This window comes from Lepidochelys kempii, chromosome 14, assembly GCF_965140265.1.
Source record: "Lepidochelys kempii isolate rLepKem1 chromosome 14, rLepKem1.hap2, whole genome shotgun sequence".
Taxonomy (NCBI): Eukaryota; Metazoa; Chordata; order Testudines; family Cheloniidae; genus Lepidochelys; species Lepidochelys kempii.
The window spans coordinates 38,640,679-38,665,039 of NC_133269.1; the positions used below are offsets into that span (position 1 = coordinate 38,640,679).

General features: G+C 51.8%; 1 protein-coding gene across 1 annotated transcript; it reads left to right on the plus strand.

Annotated features, from left to right (window-relative positions):
- The first annotated feature begins 2,539 nt into the window (after positions 1 to 2,539).
- LOC140898075 (uncharacterized) lies at positions 2,540 to 23,727 on the plus strand. Its single transcript, XM_073311535.1, has 5 exons — positions 2,540 to 2,724; positions 3,668 to 3,781; positions 4,150 to 6,261; positions 9,765 to 9,767; positions 20,901 to 23,727. The coding sequence occupies exons 1-5, from the start codon at positions 2,598 to 2,600 to the stop codon at positions 22,982 to 22,984; spliced, it is 4,440 nt and encodes a 1,479-aa protein (XP_073167636.1). The 5' UTR covers positions 2,540 to 2,597; the 3' UTR covers positions 22,985 to 23,727.
- Positions 23,728 to 24,361: the final 634 nt, after the last annotated feature.

Sequence of the window (24,361 nt, forward strand, 5' to 3'; positions counted from 1 at the left end):
TACATCAGGGATAGAGGACTCCCCCCAGCTCTGTCTCCTCACAGCAGTACCTGGGCTTGTGTGGGAGAGGCGCTTCTCCTTGCTGCGGCAGCTCTGGGGCTGGAGCCACAGGATAGGCTCCCCACACCTGGCCCCCGCAGGTCCAGGCTGGGGCTAGGTTCAGGGAGGGGCGTCCCGACCGTGGCTAGGTCTGGGCCAGGCCAACATGGCTGGGTCTAGGCTGGGCTACCCCGGCCGCAACTGGCTTTAGGCCGGGCTGCCCCAGCCCTGGCTGGCTCCAAGCCGGGCCATCTGGGTTCCGTTTGCACTGCCCCAGCTGAGGCTGGCTCCAGGCTGAGCCGCCTGGGTTCGGGCTTGGCTGGGCCACACTGCCGTGGCTGGGTCCAGGCCGGGCCACCGCAGCTGTGTTGAGGCTGCGGCTGGCTCTGGGCCGGGCCGCCCTGGCCGTGGCTGGCCCTGGGCCAGGCCCCCCCCCCAGCTGGTTCCAGGCCACGCCCTGGCCGTGGCTGGCCACCTGGGTCCAGGCCGGGCCACCAAGGTTCATGGCTGGACCATGCTGCCCAGGTTCGGGGCTGGGCCAGGCTGCCACAGCTGGGGCTGGGCCAGGGTAGGTGCAGCACTGATAATGAGAAGAAAAGGAGAAAAAATCCAAGAAGATTTACACAAATTGGCAACAGGAAAAAAGCAAAATCAGAAAGGTTTCCTACCAAGTGGGTATTTAAAGGAAAAATAAGTGATCTTTATGCAGAGATTATATTAGTAATCCTTCAACAGAGAGAAAGTGATTAACATCTGGGAGGGTGCAGTAAAATTCAGTCAGGGATAAAGGGGAACAGGTGTACCACAGTCAGGGCCGTCCTTAGGCATACGCAGCAGACATAGCTGCGTAGGGCACCATGAAATTTGGGGCCCCAACTGCCAAACTGCTCAATATCAGGACAGTCCCAATTTTATCGGGACATCTTGGGCCATAGGCGTGGGAACTTAATGGTTCAGGGCGTGCTGCAGCACCCTCAGGTTTTAGCCAAGGCATCACTGCTGGATCCCCGCTTCCTGTTTCCTGGCCTGCCGGCACCCCACTGCCAGCCCACCAGTGCAAGGCTCCCAGCTGCTGGCCCCCCTCTCCTGGGTCCCCTCTGCCAACTTGGGGAGGGGGGGCGGACAGGGGTAAGGGCACTGACTTTCAGCACCCCCACTATTCAAAGTGTTCCCTCAACACTGGCTGGGGCTCTGAAGTGCCAAGCCCAAGAGGTGCCGGGGCTCTGAAGTGCCAGGCCCAGAGGTAAGGGGGCTATGAACTGCCCAGCCTAGAGGTGCTGTCTGGGGCCCACCCCTGGGAAGCCCTGGCACAAATTAAGCACTGGAAAAACAACATTCCTATGTCTAGGGTGAGGTGTCACACAGAGTCAGCGTCCCCGGGAAATGTGTCTCCTGCTGCTAGGGCTCTGGGCAGCCTCTCTAGGACCAGGACCTCTCACCCCCTCGTGCTTGAGGATATTGGGGACCCTCTGGAACAATCCCCAATTTCCATTAGAAACGCCCCTTCTCCCCCCTCCCTGGGGTCTGGATGGATCCCTTCTGTCCAGTCACTAGCAGGGTGGCTTCTATGCACGATGCCCCCTTAGTACGGGGAAAAGCTGCCGGAGCCCAGGGTAGGTTGGGCCTCAAGGAGGCAGGCTCTGGGGCAGAGCGCTGCAGCGCGGTGGGTTGATCCCTAGGACCCGGGAGCGGCTGGGGGGCGGCTCTGGGGGGAGGATCGCGGGGCTCAGGCCCGGCCGCAGGAAGTGACTCGCAGCCGCTGCGGGGACTCTGGCTCCCGGCGAGATCCCCGCGCCCCGGCGGCTGGTGCTGGGAGCCCGGAGCCCGGGCTGCAGCCGGGAGAGGGGAACCTCCAGCCGGGCCCTGCCCGCTGCTCCCTGGGAGCCTCTCCCAGGGCAGAGCCCCCAGCCCGGCCAGGGCCCCTTCCCGGCCCGGCCCCTGCCCCGGGGGGCCCCGCTCGGAGGGAAGGTAAGAGAGACCCGCTCCCCCCCGGCACCCCCGGGCTGCAGGGGGCGGGTTTGGCCCCGGGCTGCTCCCCGCGGAGCCGGCTGCGATTCCCTGCCCCGGGCCCGGGAAAGCTGCCGCCAGCCCCCGGTGTGCGCGGGGCGGGGGGAACCAGCCCGCGCCTGCAGAACAGGCCCATTGGCACGGCTGGTGGGGGATTCCCCCTTTTGTGAAGCAGGAAACACCCCCCCGGGCAGGGCTGGGAAAACGGACCAGACTCCCAGTGCTGGAGCCTGACCCCACTGGCCAGAGGCTGCTGTGAAGTACGAAGGGAAGCTGTCGGGATTCCTGTCCCTGTCCCCGGCTCGGAGCTCTGCTTCCCGTCTCAGCCTGTGGCTGGCAGGCGGGTGGGAAACGAGAAGACCCTGCCCCGCTCCGTGTGCTGAGGGGGACAAGGAGCTCTCACCTTCTCCCACCCCCTGAAGCCTCCTGGCTGCTCTGAGCAGGGTGTGTGTCTGGGGGGGGAATTCTGCTTTTCTGGGTCTCCAGCCCCATGACTAGTGGGATTGTGGCTGGGGCAGCAGGTGCTGAGCGGGGGACTCTTGTTGTTCCAGATGCCGGTGACTTTCGAGGAGGTGGCTGTGTATTTCACCCAGGGGCAGGGGGCTCTGCTGGACCCCGCTCAGAGAGCCCTCTACAGGGATGTCATGCAGGAGAATTACCAGACGGTGACCTCGCTGGGTAAGGGATTCCTGTGTCCTCAGCTATTATAAGCTGTAGGGTCTGCGTGTCTGACTCTGCTCAGTTGGATTAGGAAGGAATGGGTCTCAAAGTGAAGTGCTTCTCAACCGGGGCCCCGTGGGGCCGCGACCAGGTTTCAGGGGGGCCGCCATGCAGGGCCGGAGTTAGATTTGTGGGGCCCAGGGCACAAAGTGGGAGCCCCATTGCATGGGGATGGAGCTAAAGCCTGAACAACTGAGCTTTGCGGGGTTCACCGGTCCTCTTGGGACAAGCTCCATCCATGGGGAGGGCTTTTGGTGCTGCAGGCTCAGGGATGCTGGGACAATTTGTGCAGTGGGGGGCTGAGAGCCATTGAACCAAACTGAAAAGGAGGACTTGTGGCACCTTAGAGACTAACCAATTTATTAGAGCATAAGCTTTCGTGAGCTACAGCTCACTTCTTCAGATGCATATCCACGATATGCATCTGAAGAAGTGAGCTGTAGCTCACGAAAGCTTATGCTCTAATAAATTGGTTAGTCTCTAAGGTGCCACAAGTCCTCCTTTTCTTTTTGCGAATACAGACTAACACGGCTGTTACTCTGAAACCTGTCATTGAACCAAACTGTAAACTCTGGATAGAATGGAAACCACTTCAAGCCAGGAGGTGCAGCAGCTCCCCCAGCACCACTAGATCCAGCACCGATGTGCTGGTTTGGAAATAGGCAGGAGTTTAACACCAGAGCTGCATGTGCCAGAAAGTCCCCCAGAGCTCATCTACCCTGAGAACTCCTAGTGAGTGCGTGAGAACTCTCCCCCACCCCACATGCCTGCTCCTTCGAAAGGGTCGGAGTTACCACAGTCCCATGTAGGCTCAGCTTAAACTCAGGGAATGTTCCTTCTGACAAATACTCTACCAATGCTCCATGCGCCCTGAGCTTCCCTGATTTCACCCCCTGTGCAGGATTCCCCATTCCCAAACCTGACCTGATCGCCCGGCTGGAACGAGGGGAAGAGCCGTGGGTCCCGGATCTCCAGGCTGGTGAGGAAAGGGAGAGTCTGAGAGGCACCCGCACAGGTGAGGAGTCAGGGAAACTGAGACAGAAACATCCGATGAGAGAAGGAAAAAGCTGGGATTCCTGAAATGTGCCATGAGCAAAAGCTCCCAGTTCTGCCCCATCTCACCCAGGTCAGGGCTGCAGTCAGCCCGTGTCATATTATGAAGGCAAATATCAGTCACGGCTTCCCACCTATCCTGTTAGCTGTTGGGAATTTCCTCCCTGACTTTCCTTCCCTGGGAGTGTTTGGGTGGGATGTGGAGGCAGAATCCAGTGTCTCCATCTCCCCAACAGTCACTGTGTTGTGTTTTCCCTCTTTGCTATTCCCCTTTCCGTCCCTTCTCCCCGGCACAGGCAGTGACTCCTGTCTGGGTTCTCTCGCTCCCAGCAGGTGATAGGACAGTGAGTGAGAACAAGGAGCAGAATCAGCAGGAGGAAGGTTCTGGGAAAGTGGAATCGCAGGAGATGGTTTTGAGAAGAGCTGAAGGGAATTTTTCCCAGTGCTTGGAACAAGGAAATGCCTGGGGAGATCGACACAGATCACCGATTCAGCTGGGAAACTATCCTGGGAAGAAACTTGATGAATCCATTGACCGTGGTGGAGGATGCAAGGATCCCAAGGAAACCACAGTCCAGCAGAAAAGTCACAGTGAAGAGAAACCTTACAAATGCCTTGACTGTGGGAAAAGTTTCCGTTTCAGTGCAAGCCTTATTAAACATTGGAGAACCCACACAGGAGAGAAGTCCTATAAATGCCTAGACTGTGGGAAAAGCTTCAGTGAGAAGTCAAACTTTATTATGCACCAGAGACTGCACATAGGAGAGAGACCCTATAAATGCCTGGAGTGCGGAAAAAGATTTAGTCAGAGATCACCGCTTATGGCGCATCACAGATCCCACACAGGAGAGAAGCCCTATAAATGCTTAGACTGTGGGAAAAGCTTCAATAAGAAGCCATGTCTTATTATACACCAGAGAATGCACACAGGAGAGAGACCATATAAATGCCTTGAGTGTGGGAAAAGTTTTAGTCAGAGTTCACACCTTACTGCACATCGGACACTGCACACAGGAGAGAGACCCTATAGATGCCGTGAGTGTGGAAAAAGTTTTAGCAAAAGTTCATCCCTTATTCAACATGGGAGAATCCACACAGGAGAAAGACCATATAAATGCCTTGAGTGTGGGAAAGGTTTTATCGAAAGTTCATCGCTTACTAAACATGGGAGAATCCACACAGGAGAAAGACCTTATAAATGCCTTGAGTGTGGGAAAAGTTTCAATTTGAAATCAGCCCTTAATATACATCAGAAAACCCACACAGGTGAGAAACCCCATAAATGCTTGGACTGTGGGAAAACTTTCAGTCAGCGCTCACACCTTAATAAACATAGGAAAATCCACACAGGAGAGAGACCATATAAATGCCTTCAGTGTGGTAAAAGTTTCATTCAGCACTCAAACTTTATTAGACATCCATGTCTGAACACAAGAGAGAGACGCTATAAATGCCTTCAGTGTGAGAAAGATTTCAATGCGCGATCGGACCTTATTAAACATGAGAGAACCCACACCGGAGAGAAACCGTATAAATGCTTGGACTGTGGGAAAACTTTTGGTCAGAGCTCATACCTTATTAAACATAGGAGAATCCACACAGGAGAGAGACCATATAAATGCTTTGAGTGTGGGAAAAATTTTATTCACCACTCAGTCCTCATTAAGCATCAGAGAATCCACACTGGTGACAAACCCTATAAATGCCTCGACTGTGGGAAAAGTTTTGTTGACAGAACAAAACTTACTAGACATCAGGCAATCCACACAGGAGAAAGACCCCATAAATGCTTGGACTGTGGGAAAACCTTCATTCAGAAGTCACAACTTACTGTACACCAGAGAGTTCACACAGGAGAGAGACCCTTTAAATGCATTGAGTGTGGGAAAAGTTTTATTCATAACTCAAAGCTTACTACACATCAGAGAACCCACACAGGAGAGAGACCTTATAAATGCCTGGAGTGTGGGAAAAGTTTTATTCATAACTCAAAGCTTACTACACATCAGAGAACCCACACAGGAGAGAGACCCTATGGATGCCTTGAGTGTGGGAAAAGTTTTATGGAAAGTTCATCCCTTATTAAACATGGGCGAATCCACACGGGAGAAAGACCCTACAAATGTCTCGAGTGTGGGAAAAGCTTTATGGAAAGTTCATCCCTTACTAAACATGGGAGAATCCACACAGGAGAAAGACCCTATAAATGCCTTGAGTGTGGGAAAAGTTTCAGTTTAAAATCAACCCTTAATACACATCACAAAACTCACACAGGAGAGAAACCCCATAAATGCCTGGACTGTGGAAAAACTTTCAGTCAGCGCTCACACCTTACTCAACATGGGAGAATCCACACAGGAGAGAGACGTTATAAATGCCTTGACTGTGGGGAAAGCTTCAATAAGAGCTCAGAGCTTACCAAACATCAGAAAATCCACAAAGGTGAGAGACCCTAGAAATAGCTTGTCTGCAGGAAAAGATTCAATTTGACTTCACACATCAGTGATCAACACAACAGAGAGACCTTCAATGTGGGGGAAGCCTCATTTGGTGCTCCTGGAGTATCAGGGATCCACAACTCCGCACAGGGAGAAACCTCTGAGATGATCTCACTGTGGAAAATGCTCCAAGTGGAGCTGACATCAGAGACTCCTCCACACAGCAGGGAAATTCTCTCAGGGCCCTGACTAGGGCTGGCCATGGTGGCAAACCCATTTTCTCATTCCCACACACATCAGGGGCATTTGGCTCCCAAGGATCCAGCTGCCCATTGCTGGGGTGAGGATACAGCAGCATCAGCTGGTCAGTGACCCTCTGGCTCTGCCTGGTCTAAGCAAACCCCAGGCAGAGGAGAAGCCACGATCAGCCCGTGCTCCAGCCCTGGCTGCTGAGCTGATGGGCCAAAGGTGGGGGAAGGAAGAGAGAGAAACTCCTCTAGATGCTCCCTCTGCCTGGCTGAAGTTCCCCCGTCTCCCTTCCCCTCCCAGTTGGGATCCCCCTGCCATGCAGATGAGGAGAAGGACACTTGGGCCAGGCCACACCTTCACTCTAGACCCCTGTCCCCACCCCCCATCTTCCACCAGCCCCTGGGCTGTGCTCCTCCACTTACCTGGAGCTGTTCCCTGCAGGGGGAGTGTCCCTGGGGGCTGGTAACTCCTCCCCTCCCCCAATCCGCAAAGGTGTTGGGTTCTGGGGGAGCAAAAATTGAGGGACCAGGAGTATGGGTTTTGGGGAGGGAACTGGGGATTGAATGGTTGGGGCTGGGAAGCAGGAGGAGCTGGGTGCTGGGGTATTGAGTGTTTTGGGGATCATGGGATAAAAGATGAGGGAGAGCACAGGGGTAGAAAGGTGCTGCCTCTCCTCACTCTCCCCTTCTGCCCCATCTCCCTGCCCCTCTGCATTCACACAGCACCACTGAGAGGGGCTGATTCCCACAGAGCCATTTGGGGAAGGCCGAGAGATCCCACCTCTGCTTCCGAGCATTTATCTATGGTAGGAAATGTGGTCGGGATTAGCCAGAGCATCTCTGTGACCCTCCACCAGATTTCCGAGTGTAACCTCGCCCTGAGCATCTTATGTGTGAGGCTAAGATATTGTCATCAATATTTTTAGTAAAAGTCACAGACAGGTCATGGGCAAAAACAAAAAATTCACAGAAGCCCGTGACCTGTCTGTGACATTTACTAATAATATCCATGACAAAACGGGGAGAGAGAAGGCTGCAGCACCCATTGCTGCTGGGGCTCTGGGGTCCCATGGTGGCTGGGCAGTTGTGGGGGCTCTGTCTGGGAGCTGCATGGGCCCTCTGCCTCCTGTCGCTCAGAGCTCCAGGGCCCTGCCACCCATGGCAGCTGAGAGCTGTGGGGTCCCAGCCACCTGTGGCGACTCATACATCTCGAGGTCACCCCTGGGAGCCAGGTGCTGTGGGGTATCTTCACGGCCTGCAGCAGCTCAGAGCTCTGGGGGGCAGCTCTTTGCTACTGCAGGCAGCAGGGGGACCCCGCAGCTCAGAGCCACTACAGGCTGAAGTCACAGATTCCTTGACTTCCGTTACCTCCGTAACAAAATTGAAACCTTACTGACATGTTCTGACTCCCTCCCATTAGCAGAGTGAGTGTTAGTCCCTGAGTTCCCCCTGTGGGGCTGGATTGTCTCATTCCCAGCTAATCTCACATTTCTCCAGGTCCTGCTAACAAGAATTTAGTGTTTGTTCATTTTCTGGCTTATGCACCAGAATTAACTAGATGCTAAAAATGTGGAAGTAGTGACAGTAAAATGTGGTGGTTTACCTTCTGTGCTATTTCAGGGCTATGGGGTGAGTCTGAGGGTTTCCTTCCTTCCCCCATCACTGTCTGCTCTCTACACACCAGCCCCTACTCCGCCAGGGCTGTCTCATACCTGCATTGGGCGACTGCAGCTCCCAGCCCTGGCTCCACAGGCAAATTCCTCCTGAGCTGGTTAGGGAGGGTGTAAAATGAGTGGATGGGGGAGGAGCGAGAGACAGGTGGGAGAGGGTGGATGGGGGAGAGGCGAGGCAGGTGTGGGGCCTCAGGGGAAAGAGGTGGGGCAGGGCAGGTTCCAGCACTCCTGCTGGAGTGTCTCGGGTTTTTTAAATTAAAAAGTTGGCAACACAAGTTGCTTGCTGAGAGGCTGTGAAAAATATTAACAAACATACAAATATCACTTTTCACAGCAGCAGACTTACTAGCTAGCAATAAATACGTTACAATGATTTTGGTGTGTATCTGGGTAAGGGGTCCGTTGGCCCCTTACTGAAACTTAGTACGTTTTTTTGCTTGACCCTTTCCCAGAGCCAAAAGCCAGGGGAAGGGCCAATGGGAAATCAAGGCCCTGAGAGTAGTCCCCAGGGCCAATGGGGAGAGGCTAATGCTCTAGGTCAGCCTTGTTGACAGGGCAGGCAGGCCAATGAGGGAGTCAGGAGCCCGTTCTCTGTGTGAGCTGGAGCTGCCTGCCAGTGAAGGGCAGAGCTAAGGGGAGAGCAGCAGCCTGGGCTGGGCTGGACACAGAGCAGCAGCAGTGCTGAGGCAGAGGGGAGCTGGGGCTGGGGCTGGGCCAGTCTGGAGCCGGGTGCGGTGAGCAGCTGGGGAAAGCGAGGGGGACCCTGGGCAGAGGGCCCAACGTAGGGAGATGCCCCCAGCCAGGGGCCTCGCAGGCCAGACTTGGAGCGGGAGCATAACCCCGACAGGAGGAGACTGACGCTGGCCACCACCAGAGCATGTGTCAAACCTGCAGCATCCCTGCAGGACAGCCAGGGCCTGGGCAGGAGGCCTGGGATGTGGGAGGGATAGACTGTGAACTGCCCCGTTTGTCATTTCCCCTGTGCCCACAGAGCGGGGTACTGTGTTTTCCTTTTGCCTTTCCCATTGTTTTCCTTATTTTTTTTAAAAATCACTTTCTGTTTAATGAATTGTATTTGTTCTGAATGCTATGCAATGGTCAGAGAAGATGTCAGGAAAGCTTCCAGAATGAAGATAGTACCCTGCAGTGGGGACACTCTCACCCCTGTCCTGAGTGATCACAAGACTGGGGGTTGAGCCCCTCTGGAATCCTTGGCCCAACCTTGTCAGGGTTATGGGGACTAGAGTGGAAGAGGAGTCCTCGAGGTCCAACAGGCCTCTGGGTGAAGGGAGCGGGAGCGAGGATTCAGATTCTTCTGCTATTTGATTCCACTGGGGTGGGGTGTAAAAGCGAGGAAAGTTCCCCACTATAGTGGGACCATTCTCCCGCTTACCTCTGTGCAGGGATCAGCACCACCATGTTGCGCAATGGACAGTTGACAACATTACCGGACTTAGGGATGGACATTGGTGGGGGGCAAAAGGGGGCTCCGGGCTGAGGCAGGGATTTTGGGGAGGTATGGGTTCTGGAGTGGGGCCAGAAATTAGGGGTTCAGGGTGCGAGATGGGGTTCTGGGGCTGGAGCAGGGGGTTGGGATGCGGGGGGGAGAGTGAGGGCTCGGGCTGGGGATGCAGGCTGTGGTGTTGGGCTGGGGATGTGGGATTTGGGGTGGAGGAGGGGGCTCCAGGCTGGGGCTGAAAGGTTCAGTGTGTGTGAAGGAGCTGAGGGCTGGGGCAGGATGTTGCAGTGTGGGGGTGCGTGAGGGCTCCAGCTGGCGGTTCAGGCTCTGGGGAGGGGCTGGGGATGAGCAGTTTGGGCTCTAGGAGGGGGCTCCAGGCTGGGACCGAGGGGTTTGGAGGATGGGAGGGGGATCAGGGCTGGGGGGGTGAGGGCTCCAGTTGGGGGTGCAGGCTCGGGGGGGGCTGGGGATGAGGGGTTTGGGGTGTTGGATGGTGTTCCAGGCTGGGGACAAAGGATTTGGAGGGCGGGAGGGGGATCAGGGGCAGGAGTGTGGGGCAAGGGAGGTGTGTTCAGGCTCCAGGCAGTGCTTACCTCAAGCAGCTCCTGGAAGCAGCATCATGTCCCTCCTCTGGCTCCTACTCGAGCTGCCCCGTCTGCAGGGCTCTGAGCCGCGGAGTCAGTGCTCGGGGCGGGGGAAGGGAGGCAGCGTGCAGAGCCCCCTGGCCGAGCCTCCGCCAGCAACAGCAGGGAGGGGAGCCGCTTGTGGGGAGCTGCCTGGGAGCAGCCCCCAGAGACCTCAAAATTTTGACTGTGGACACTTTGCCAACACATTACAGCCCTCTGCCTATGTGCACATCTCATGGGTTTTGCTAAAGTTCATTAAGTGTTTTAGGGAAAAGTGTCAGAGCGGCCACCAGCCAGAGCTGCTGGCCGCACTCTGAGGCCACCAAAAATGTGGCCGTGAGAACCCCTGGGCTAGATGCTCAGGACGGGCCCTTCTGACCTTAGAGCCTGGGAGTGTAACAGGAGCCGGGCACAGGGATGCTGCAGAAGGGTTGATTGATCGCTAGGACCCAGGAGCGGCTGGGGGGCGGCTCTGGGCGGAGGATCGCGGGGCTCAGCCCGGCCCAGGAAGTGACTCGCCGCCGCTGCGGGGACTCTGGCTCCCGGCGAGATCCCCGAGCCCCGGCGGCTGGTGCTGGGAGCCCGGGCTGCAGCCGGGAGAGGGGAACCTCCAGCCGGGCCCTGCCCGCTGCTCCCCGGGAGCCTCTCCCAGGGCAGAGCCCCCAGCCCGGCCAGGGCCCCTTCCCGGCCCGGCCCCTGCCCCGGGGGGCCCCGCTCGGAGGGAAGGTAAGAGAGACCCGCCCCCCCCGTCACCCCCGGGCTCCAGGGGGCGGGTTTGGCCCCGGGCTGCTCCCCGCGGAGCGGGTGCGATTCCCTGCCCCGGGCCTGGGAAAGCTGTCGCAGCTCCCGGTGTGTGCGGGGCGGGCGGGCTTGGGAGCCAGCCTGCGCCCTACTGTGGCTTGTACTTGTCTACTTGTATTAGGTGAATTTAAAAATGCTATTTCTTTTGTTTTTTTACAGTGCAAATATTTGTAATCAAAATAAATATAAAGTGAGCACTGTATACTTCACATTCTGTGTTATAATTGACATCAGTATATTTGAAAACGTAGAAAACATCCACAAATATTTAAATAAATGGTATTCTGTTACTGTTTAACAGCACAATTAATCGCGATTAATTTTTTTAATTGCTTGACAGCCCTAGTTGTAATTTGAGTTCAGTGCTGACTGATTTCATGGGCTGGTCTCAAAACTCCTTCCATTTGCTTTCATCCACCAACGGTGCTTGCCTTCCTGGGGTTCTCAAACTTCATTGCATCCTGGCCCCCTTCTGACTGGAAAAACTGCTACACAACCCCAGGAGGGGGACCGAAGCCTGAGCCCACTGAAGCCCGGGGCGGGGGGACAGCTCGGGCTTTGCTTCAGCCCTGAGCGGTGGGGCTCAGGCTTCAGCACCAGGCCACAGCAAGTCCAATGCCAGGCCTGGCGACCCCTTTAAAATGGGGTCATGACCCACTTTGGGTTGCTGACCCACAGTTTGAGAACCGCTGCATGGTTTAGCCAATTGTTATTTTGTCTCTCTACTTAGCACCCTAGTGCTTTTTCACATGTCCCATTTGTATATAGAACTTGATTCCCAAATATTCGCTAATGGCCAGAATTTTCAAGGTTCAAGGCACCTGGATACTTTTTAATATGCCACTAGTAGCCTAAATCCTTTTAAAAATCTGTCCCTAGTGGCGTTATAGTATCTTGTATGAATTGCTTCTCAAAAGGACATTTCTATGGTATTATTTACTAAGCATAGATATACAACCCCAAGATCGATTGACAGCCCCAAGAATTCAAACCCCATGAGTTATGCACCCAAAAGTCTAGAATTTAAATAAAGAAAAAATAAACTTTGTTTTCCTTTTATTTATCTTTTTATGTCTGAGCCTTTAGAGCATACTCGCTTCATACTTTTACTGCTACCCCTTCCAAAGGGTCCATATACTTATGTGGAGGAAAAATCTAGTAGGCCTAGACTAATAGGCCTAAAACTTTGGTCAAGGTAATTGTGTATATGAAGCATAAGAAGAGAGTGAGGAAAATTCCATTGTGGGGCAATTGCATCAGCACAACTTAAGAAATGTAACCATAACCGCTCAAAGTTAGAAAAGACCGTTAACCACAAAGGAAACACCTGTCAATAACAGGAAAAGCTGTATTCCAAATAAGGTAAAGTACTGTTAAAGCTTGCATTACATGCCAAATAAGGAAAAGACGCTCTTGATGAAAGTGTGCTTAACTAATTTTGGTTTTCAGCTATATAAGCTCCTGTATTTTCTGTTTACGGTAGAGCAGCTCCGGCTGACTCTCCCTGTATGTGCATGCTTGACTAAAGCTGGCCTCAGGCTTGTTCTGATCCAAAACACAATGCGTGGTTAATTTTCCACCACACCTAGAATGGCTGTACAATCCTGTAACATTCAATGCCATTTTGCCCTTCCGGGAACATTTGATTCCCCACCACCACTTGTAATTAACAATTGATTTAAAAACCTTATTTCTGTGAGTAACCCCCCATTCTGCACACACTGAAATGCACATTTTACTTTTCTATGATGTCATTTATTGTATGTATTGATGTTGATTTTTCTACAACATTTTTTATACTTCTAATAGCTTATTTTAAGTTCACAGCCTTTTATGGGTGCTACATTTTTTGTGGTGATACCTTTCAGGACTGTTCTTCATTCTGACACATGTACTAATTTGTCCGGCCAAAGTCAAAGGTTTTTTAAAATGAACTGTTCTGTTTCTCCTTTGCCTTAGTCAGGAAGGAGGACACAGTGCTGACCACACCTATGCTGTGGAGAAATTTACCATGCATTGTGTTTGGATCAGAACAGCCTGAGGCTCCTTTATTACAAGCATGCAGGGAGAGCTCTGTCGAAAAAGGGAACACAGAAGCTTATAGTATAGATCAAAACCGCATTTCGTTACACATACTTCCTTATTAATATTTTCCCTTATTAGGAATACAGCAAAAACAAGCTTTTCCTGTTATTCACGGTTTGTTCTTTTGCGGTTAACGGCTTTCCTAACACTAATTGTTGCAGTCACATTAAACAAGATTGGCTGTTGCAATTGTGTCTTGTCAGTAATTTTCCACACTCTCTCCTCCTGCCCCTTGACCACTTACACAGTTTTCTTGACCAAATTTTAGGCCTACTCTTATTTTTCCTTTACACCTAGTTTACCTTTTGGTGAAACTGAATTACTTTGCCTCTTTTATGTTTTCACAGTGGGACAGCTAATGCAGATTAGTTACCCCATGGTATAAACACCCATTGTCTTATAGACACAGACTATACTGCTGACTCCGATGTTAAATGAACGATTATTGTTGATGGGCTGAAAACTCTGGCACTGATTGTGTGGCTACTACTCCTGCTCCTTTGCCAGGCTCTGTGTCTGAATGTCTGCGCCCATTTGTGAGGGCAACCTTGGAAAACCAGTTGAAGCATTTAAAACTAAAGGAATTAGTAGGGGATTCCACCCCCTCCCCATAATTTCCCTTATTCCTTTCCCTTTACTCATTGAGGGCTTGTCTGCATGGTCTGACACTAAAGGTCTGAAGTTAATGCACATAAATTCTAGCACCTTAACCCCCTGTGTGGATGCTCTCATTCAGAATTAAGGTGGCCTTAATTTTGACAGTGGCAGTCAGGGTAACCACAGACCAGTGCAGGAAACCTTCCCCCAAAATTCTAATAATTATCAGACCTTTGATCTGTCTTGAACATTTTTAAAGTTTTGTATCATCCAGGTGTAACCCACATTAGGTTTTTCAAGTCCAAAAAGGAGGAGTGAAGCAGTGAGGCACTCATCTCACCTTTCCTGAGCATTGCGTTGGGTAGAAACGCCATTACGATATTTCACAGTTTTGGCCTGACAAAATTTCAATAAATGGGTTAAGGTTGAAATTTAAAGTGATCTGGCTCCTTCTCCCTGCCCTGCGCCGGTTAGGACATCTGTTCTGAGCAGGAGAATAAAGGCCGGATAGTGATGGGAGATCGTGCTGTGCAGGGATCCCCTCTATAAGCAACTTAGACAAAGTGGGGGCACTCTTCTCCCATGAGAACGAACCAATTGATTCACGGTTTTGGTGCTTTAAAATGTAAAGATTCCTCTTTGATCTCAGCCTTTAGATGCTTGCTCACCACATGCTATGCAAACTTTATCTCTTACTAGCTAAGCACTGCCGGAAAATGTAACTTAGACAGCATTGTCTGTTACCTCTGTCTTACATGAGGATAGTTACATCAATGAGTCTGTGGCTGCGATAGGTGTGAGGACGCACCCTGACAGGCATAGCATAGGTATTTTCAGCTCACATAAAACATTATGATGTGTCTCAGCACAGGTGCAGCGTGCGGGGCTGATCTCCTGGTTCAAAAGCATCCAGAAATAGGCTGTGGGTGTAGTTACTAGACATGCTCTGTATTTGTTTCCAAAGCTGTATAGGATGTCCACCTCGCAGGCTGCTCCCTCTTTATTCACCTGATAGCTGAGGCAATCAGAGCTTGGAGGGGAGATCTGTGTTTAAGACAGTCCTGTGTCATGGAGTCCCAGTCTCGGTGCTCTGGGACTGCTCTGAATGAAGCCAGGCAGGACTCTAGTACGGTGTGTCTCCCCTCAGGGCACACTGGAACCAGGGCAAGAAGCCTCCTCAGCTTCAGCACCTCGTGGGTCTGACATTGGAGCGTTCAGCACCCCGTCACACCGTGAGCTCTCAGCAGGGAGTCCACCTGGATGAGACACCTGGGGAAGCCTTACACCGTGCCCCTTAAAGGGGCCATGCACCCCAGCTCTGCAGTCAGCAGTGACTCCCAACCAGCTTGGAAAACAGAAGGGTTTGTTAGTCGTTGGGAACGCAGCACAGAACAGAGCTTGTTAGCACAGAAATCAGGATCATTCAGCAAAGTCCATCTTGGGGGGGATCCAGAGCCCTGGACTCTCCCCGCTGAGTCCCAAACCAGGACACTGACCCGCTTCCAGCTGCCCAGCCTCAGTCACACCCAGCTGCCCTCCTCCATGCTTTCTCTCTTTCCTGGACAAACAGGTCACCTGGCCTCCCCTTCTCTCTTTGTTCTCCAACACCTTTGCCTGGCTCCTTGCAGAGGACGGGTTCCGGCCACCACTTATGAGGATACAGAGTGTTCAGCCATTCTCTGTGCCCAGGGAACGAGCCTGCAGTCACCCCTGCCCTCTAGGTGTTGTCACAATGATCACACACCCTTGTGCCACCACCTCGAAGCTTGAGTAACACATCAGGGAAACTGAGGCACACACGCATTATTCCGAGAAAACATTAAGAACATTCCCACTTTGTCACACCCTGGGGTATCAGTGGGCTGCTTGGTGCAAGAGCAGTGCTTGGTGCACTGATCATAGTGTTGTGAAAGGAAGGAGACCCTGACATTCTTCACATCCGATGAACCCAGGTGCTTCTGCTACATACGGTCACATTACAGAGACTGAGGGCTGGATTCACAATGGCATGTAGGCACCCAGACCCTAGGCTAAACACATAAATCTGGTATTAGGTGCCTAAATCCCAGTTTAGGCTCCATGGAGCCATACAAAACTCTTGACAAACCCCCTAGGTGCCAAAGCTCACTCAGCCGTAGCTATATTTTCAGGGTAAAAGTTACCTGGGGAACCTTAGTTTCTCCCTCTGAGCATGCGCCCTGCTAACTTCTCCGGAACATCTGGATCTAGATATCGGTAATGGCTACCTCTAGGAAATTGTGCTGGCCGCCATTTGTGCTGTAACGCCAGCAGGGAGTCCCGGGGGTCAGGTGGATGTGAGAGGTTTTGCCTACAGGCCAGTGATGAATTAATGAAGCCCTACAAATCCCCACAGTGGCCTAGCAGGGACAGTTCCATAGGCGGCACCCTGGCTGGGGCAGACATAAGGGGGTTTTGTCTAGAGCCCAGTGACGGGTTAATCTGGCCCTGCGAATCACCAGAGGGAACTTGGCTGCAAAGCACTGACAACTGAAAACTTTGTTGCCCGAGTTAGGGGAGCGGGCTTTGTAGATTAGGCCCAGGGCTACTTACTCCTGTGGGAATTCTACTCCAAAATGATTAAAAATTATGCACCAAAAAATTAAAAATTCTGTGCATAATATTTTAAAATTATGCAAATCACACACAGAGTCAGTGTCACCGTGAAATGTGTCCCCTGACGTTCTGGGCAGCCTCTTTAGGACCAGGACCCCTTCACCCCTGAATCCTGGTTGATATTGGGGACTCTCTGGAACAATTGTTGGTCTCCATAGACATGTCCCTTCTCCCCCCTCCCTGGGATCAGAATGGCTCCTTTCTTTTGTCCCATTGACTTGGCTTTTATGGATGCTGCCCCCATAGTGCTGTGGTCAGGAGACGAGGAAGCTCTGAGGGGCAGGGTCTGGGGCAGGGAGGTTTCAGTTGAATGGGTTTATGGCTAGGGCCCAAAAGGAGCTGGAGTGATGTGGGAGTAATCAGTGGGCTCCCTCATTCCCAGCAGCAGGAAGTGAATGGCAGTTACTGCAGTAACTGGTCACTGCTGTGCAGAATCCCCATTCCAGGCAAAATCCCTGGCTGCAGACAGGAGAGGTTTATATTGTAAGGCAGGAACATTCCCGCTGCTCCCCAGGAGCCTCTCCCAGTGCAGTAACCCCAGCCTAGCCTGGGCCCCCTTCCCAGGGAGGGCACTGCTTGGAGGGAAGCTATGAGAGACCTTCACCCCCTCTCCCCTCTATGAGAGCCGTGCCTTAACCCGGGCTGCAGGGGGAGGAGGCTAAAGAGGTGCACCGGGATGTGTGGGCAGGAGGGGCGAACAGGGATGCATTAGGTGACAGGAGATGGGTGATGGGAATGCAGGGGCTAGGATGGGGGCAGGGAGGATGGGGCAATGCAGGGGAGTCAGGCTGTAGGAGGAGAATTATGGGGCTGAGGGGAACGAGTCTGCAATAGAGGAAAGATCTGAGGGGGGGGCACTGTGAGGGAAAGGGAGGATGTGGGGAGGGGAGGCTGGAGGGAGAATGTGAGAGCAAGAGGAGACTGGCTGGGGAAGGCAGAGCCAGATGGCAGGGAGAAGGCAGAGGGGTGGAAAGAGATACAAGAGCAGCTCTCCCACCCCATGGGGTAGGAGAGGGTGAAGGACTTCCCCACCCAGCAGCCAGTGGGGAATTTTTTTCCTGGTTCTGGTCAAACAAGCATGTGAGGTGAGGAGACTGTCCCCTCAGGGCTCAGAAACTACAAAGCAAATATCCACAGGCAGCCTCCTCCCCTCCCCGCACACCCTGCTTCCAATTTATGATTTGATTTAAAAATAAAAAGGACACACTCCTCCTGATTTGGGGTCTATCTCCTGAGTGTTTGGGGCTGCTCAAGGCCCTGGTTTGATTTCCATGCAGAATTCAGATCTCAGCCAGACCCCTTGTCAGACTGGAGTAACTGCTGGTTGTGGCAGGCAGATGGGCCAGTGAAATTAGCCTCTGCCTGCCTGGATCTGGGGGCTGCAGGGGCAGGACAGAGAGACTCATCCTTATCTGGTTATTGCCAAAGGAGGGCTCTGGTTATTGCTAAAGGAGAGGAGGAGGCTGGTGTGCGTCTCTCTCCCTGCTCATGCTATCAGCGCTCTGGAGTTGAGCTCCCTGGCTCACAAGCTGCTGCCTCCTCCATTTTGACCGGGGACTCCAGATTGAGAAGCTGCTTCTTACCCAGCAGAGGAGAGACGTCTGTTACAGCCCCTCTGTGCCCAGCCTAGGTGGGGACTTTCTCCGGTGGCTGGAACCAGTCCCTGGGGCATCCCCTGGCTCTTCGGTAACCAGCTCCTCAGCTGGAACCTGCAAGTGATGGAGAGACCCGGGGGACAGGGCTGGGGCCGGGCAGGAAAATGACTCTGCACAAAGGCCCCCTTTTAGGGACCTGCTGGTGAGTTTGGCCTACGTGGGGAGGGGGCTCCCTGTGTGTCTGCAAGTCCCAGAGCTGCTGTGCCCATGGACACAGCCAGGTTCAAACCCCTGTTAGCAGTGGCTGATCTGCCTAATGAGAGCAAAGGCCCACGTCAATGGGGCAGTCAGCAGTTCTCCCATGGGGAGGGAAGACGATAAAAAGGGAGAAAGGAGAGACTGGAAGGGGCAGCAGGAGCAAGAAGTGGGGAGGGAGTTTGCCAGGTCCAAGACCTGTCTGGATCCATTCCCTGCACCCCCAGGGCAGAGTGACTCTCCTGGGAACAAGGCGAGGAGCTGAGAGAAGAAAAGCCAGTTGCTGACTCTGCTGAACACCTCACTATCTGGAGAGAAGGGGGGTAGCTTTAGAGGGGGTTACACGATAATGTCATGGGGAGCCCCCAAAGTGGTTCTTTCGATTTCCTCTTTTTCTAGCATTTGGCACAGAGATAATCTTACGGGGAGGGTTTAAAAGTGTCCCTGGTGGGTTTAGTTCTGCTGGGTGGGGCCTGACCTGGCAGCATGGCAGAGTCCAGAGCATGTGTCTGCAGGGAGGGAGCCTGGGGGGAATCGGGGTGTGAAATGGACTCGAGCTGCTTCTGTAACCTCCCCCCATCACCCCTCTCGCCCTGACAGGCTGAGGAATCACGTCCAGATTTCGCTGCAGATCGTCCGGACTTCCAGGGGACAGGGAAGGGAAATGGTTGTGATGGAGCCAGCTCAGGTAGGGGATTTTCAGGGAGCTGCAGGGGGGTGTTGTAGAGGGGGAGGGGCAGGAAAGACTCAGGATGAAGCAGGGAGGGGACAGGCTGTGATAAACCTGCTGATATTCTGAGTAGGTCCATTGACGTGGGGGAGGGGGTGGAGAGACACTCCCCCATTTCTCAAAAAGGACACAACCCCCTTGGGCAGGACTGGAAACATTTTCCAGACTCCCAGTGCTGGAGCCTGAACCCACTAGCTAGAGGCTGCTGTGAAATACGAAGGGAAGCTGTCGAGATTCCTGTCCCTGTCCCTGTCCCCGGCTCAGAGCTCTGCTTCCCGTATCAGCCTGTGGCTGGCAGGCGTGTGGGAAATGAGAAGACCCTGCCCTGCTCTGTCTTCTGTGGGGGACAAGCAGCTCTCACCTTCTCCCCACCCCCTGAAGCCTCCGGGCTGCTCTGAGCAGGGTGGGGGAGGAATTCTGCTACACTGGTCTTCCCAGAGCTTCCGTGATGATTTTATTTTTTCTTTCTTCCTTTCCCGTGACTAGTGGGATTGTGGCTGGGGCAGCAGGTGCTGAGTGGGGGACTCTTGTTGTTCCAGATGCTGGTGACCTTCGAGGAGGTGGCTGTGTATTTCACAAAGGGTCAAGGAGCTCTGCTAGATGCTGATCAGAGAGCCCTCTACAGGGACGTCATGCAGGAGATCTACGAGACGGTGACCTCACTGGGTAAGGGATTCCTGTCCCCTCAGTTATGAGAAAATGTAGGGCCTCCATTGCTGAATCTGGTCAGGTTCTTCCCTGGTCAGTTAAATTGAAGGGGAATGGGTTGTATAATCCACAGCTGCCCTGTGAGAGAGACCTGCATCTCCATACCCTCACCAATGGGATAAGGGTGTCAAACCTAATGGACATGTTAAACCATCCCCATCCATCCAGCTTTCAAGGGGGAGAAGCCGTGTATTGTGCCATCTATATTGTTTCTCATTCATACAGATAATCCCTGTTCACCTGCCTCCTTGGGAATCACTCCAGCCATAGGGAAGGCTCTGCAGCTTTAGAAATAGGCCGGGGTTCTCTAGAGCTGTGTGTTTGTCAGCAAGGCCCCCAAAGTGCACAGATCCTGGGAACTGCTAGTGAGGGCGTAACAGTTCTCCCCAGATGTCTCCCCCCACCAAGGGGGCTCAGTGACATGTTCCCGTCCCCTTGGATTCGATATTCTCCCAGCACAGCACCGGGACATGGAATGCCCTTTATGACGGACACTCTCTCAATGCTGCATGCATCATAATCTGGTCTGATTTCACCCCCTGCGCAGGGTTTCCCATGCCCAAACCTGAGCTGATCGCCCAGCTGGAACGAGGGGAAGAGCCGTGGGTGCCCGATCTCCAGGCCTCGGAGGAAAGAGAGATCTCAAGAGGCGCCCGCCCAGGTGAGGACTGACATAGAAACCATCTGGCGAATGAAGGAAAATGTTGAGAATCCCAAAAATGTGGTGTGAGTAAAAGCCCTGAGTTCTTCCTCATCTCACCCAAAGCAGGGCTGGAGTCAGCAGATATCGCTCATGGCTCTCCACCCGTCCTGTTAGCTGCACAAGTTTCCTTCCCACTTTTCTTTCTCTCTGAGTGTTTCGGGGGGATGTGGAGGCAGAATCCAATTGCTCAGTCTTCACAGCATTTGCGCGTTGGGTTTTCTCTTGGTGTTATTCCTCTTTATCCCTAGCACAATGACTCCTCTCTGGATTGTCTCTCTCCCAGCAGGTGATGGGAAGGAGGAGGAGAAGCAACATGAGCACGTTCCTGGGGAAGTGGAATCACAGGAGACCTTTGTGGGAAGAGCTGAAGGGAATTTTTCCCAGTGTTTGGAAGAGGGAGAAGCCTGGGGAAATTGGCACAGGTCAGAGAAGCTGCTGGTTAACTACCCAAGGAAGAAAGTGGATGAATCCATTAAATGTTGGGAAGGAGACAAGGATCCCACAGCCCAGCAGACAAATCCCAAGGAAGAAAAACCCTATCAGTGCCTCAAATGTGGGAAAGGATTCATTCTGAGATCACATCTTGTGACACATCAGACAATCCATACTGGACAGAAACACCTTCAATGCTTGGACCGTGGAGAAAGCTTCAATAAGCACTCAGACCTGAATAACTATAGGAGAAACCACATGGGAGAGAATCCCTATCAATGCCTCGAGTGCGGGAAACGTTTCAGTGGAGAGTCAGCTCTAATTATGCATCAGAGAATCCACACAGGAGGGAAACCCCATAAGTGCTCAGACTGTGGGAAAGATTTCACACGTAGATCAGCCCTTGTTATACATCAGGCAATCCACACAGGAGAGAGACCCCATAAGTGCTTGGACTGTGAGAAAACTTTTATACGTAGGTCAGACCTTGTGAAACATCAGGCAATCCACACAGGAGAAAGACCACATAATTGCTTGAATTGTGGGAAAAGTTTCATGTGGAGATCAGCCCTTACTCAGCATCAGGCAATCCACACAGGAGAGAGACCGCATAAGTGCTTGGACTGTGAGAAAACTTTTATACGTAGGTCAGACCTTGTTAGACATCAGGCAATCCACACAGGAGAGAGACCACATAATTGCTTGAATTGTGGGAAAAGTTTCATGTGGAGATCAGCCCTTGTTCAGCATCAGGCAATCCACATAGGAGAGAGACCCCATAAGTGCTTGGACTGTGAGAAAAGTTTTATACGCAGGTCAGACCTTGTTAAACATCAGGTAGTCCACACAGGAGAGAGACCCCATAAGTGCTTGGGCTGTGAGAAAAGTTTTCTACGTCGGTCAGCCCTTGTTAGACATCAGGCTATCCACACAGGAGAGAGACCCCGTAAGTGCTTGGACTATGAGAAAACTTCTATACGTAGGTCAGACCTTGTTAAACATAATTGCTTGGATTGTGGGAAAAGTTTCACAAATAGATCAGCCCTTGTTAGACATAAGGCAATCCACACAGGAGAGAGACCCCATAAGTGCTTGGATTGTGGGAAAAGTTTCCTGTGGAGATCAGCCCTTGTTCAGCATCAGGCAATCCACACAGGAGAGAGACCCCATAAGTGCTTGGACTGTGAGAAAACTTTTATACGTAGGTCAGAGCTTGTTAAACATCAGGCAGTCCATACAGGAGAGAGACCACTTAAGTGCTTGGATTGTGGGAAAAGTTTCCTGTGGAGATTAGCCCTTGTTCAGCATCAGGCAATCCATACAGGAGAGAGACCCCATAATTGCTTGGATTGTGGGAAACGTTTCACAAACAGATCAGCCCTTGTTAGACATCAGGCAATCCACACAGGAGAGAGACCCCATAAGTGCTTAGACTGTGGGAAAAGTTTCATGCAGAGGTCAGACCTTGTTAAACATCAGGCAGTCCATACAGGAGAGAGACCCCATAAGTGCTTGGATTGTGGGAAAAGTTTCCTGTGGAGATCAGCCCTTGTTCAGCATAAGGCATTTCACAGAGGAGAGAGAACCCATAAGTGCTTGGACTGTGAGAAAAGTTTTATACGTAGGTCAGACCTTGTTAAACATCAGGTAGTCCATACAGGAGAGAGACCTCATAAGTGCTTAGACTGTGGAAAGAGTTTCAGAGACAGATCAGCCCTTTTTAAGCATCAGGCAATCCACACAGGAGAGAGACCCCATAAGTGCTTGGATTGTCAGAAAAGTTTCACAAACAGATCAGCCCTTTTTAAGCATCAGGCAATCCACACAGGAGAGAGACCCCATAAGTGCTTGGACTGTCGGAAAAGTTTCACAAACAGATCAGACCTTGTTAAACATCAGGCAGTCCACACAGGTGAGAGACACCATAAGTGTTTAGACTGTAACAAAAGTTTTACGTGGAGATCAGTCCTTGTTAGACATCAGGCAATCCACACAGGAGAGAGACCCCATAAGTGCTTGGACTGTGAGAAAAGTTTTGTACGTAGGTCAGACCTTGTTAGACATCAGGCAATCCACACAGGAGAGAGACCCCATAATTGTTTGAATTGTGGGAAAAGTTTCACACAGAGATCACACCTCATTAAACATGGGATAATCCACACAGGGGCTAAACTTCTGTGACACACGGCCAGAAAGGGTTAAGAAACTTGCAAAATAATTGACCCAGATTCAACTTTTAGAGACATATTCAAAAATTCTGTAAATGGTAAATACAGCCATTCCACGTTAGATAGACTAGAACTTTGAAATGTAAACTTTATTTTTAAAGACCTGGAAGAAGATGGTAACTGTAGTAGTCTGTGTTTACTTTTATCTTGTTAGAGGTTAACAGTGTAAACAAACGGTTCCTGTCTAGGGCTGTATTCTGTTGTCAGAGATCAAAAGGGAATATTAACATTTAGATGAAACTTGGGTGTAATAATGTCATTGTCTGCATGTCTCTTTAAAGTCTGTGGTTAACTGTCTATGAACTGCTTTATGGATAATTACCTTATGTTAATCCCTGTAATTAATTACCTGTGACGTTTAGGAAATAGAAGCTTACTTCAAACGCTTATTGTTCACCCAAGGACTGCCTGCTGATGAGAGACAGCAAAAATCTCTAGAAAAACTCTTGGGACCTGATCCTTTTATCTCAGTTCTTCTTAAACGTTATTTGGGAGGGAGTTTGAGTAGTAAGACTGAGATCTCCAGTCCAGCTGGACCCCCCTGATATTGAACATTTGGACATTGGACTAGAACGTGATGAAATGATTCCGAAAAGGACTCTTTGCAATTGTAAAGCACCATCTCTGCAGTGAAACTGCCCTAAGGACTCTGTTCATGTCTGTGTATATAATGATCTTTTAACCAATACTCTCTCTCTTTTCTTCTTTTAATAAATCTTAGTTTAGTTAATAAGAATTGGCTGTAAGCGTGTATTTGGGTAAGAACTCTAGTGTTCACTAACTTGGTGGGTAATGTGTCTGATCCTTTGAGATTGGTAGAACTTTTTATATGATGAACAAACCCCACCATATTCACTGGACTGTCTGGGAGGGAGCCCCAGACTGGGTTGCTTCAAGGGAACTGTGCTTTCGCCTCTGTGTAGCCAGTAATGTATTGTAGAAGCTGTTTTGTTGCTGGCTTGGTGAATTGAAATATTGGAATATCCACCAATTTTGAGGATTGTCTGCCCCATTCTTTGCAGTTTGCCCTAACTGAGGAATCTCAGTGTGCCCCTCAGGACACTGGTAACAACTTCACAAATGCCTTGCCTGTGGGAAAACGTTTCATTCAGCGATCGCACCTCATTAAACATCAGAGAATCCACCCAGGTGTGAGAGACCCTAGGAATAGCTTGACTGCAGGAAAAGACTCAATCCGAGCTCACACATCCGTGACCCGCACAACAGAGAGACCTTGAATGTGCGGGAAGCTTCATTTGGTGCTCCCAGAGTATCAGGCATCAGCAAATCCACGCATGGAAGAAACCTCTGAGATTTTTTCAATGTGGAA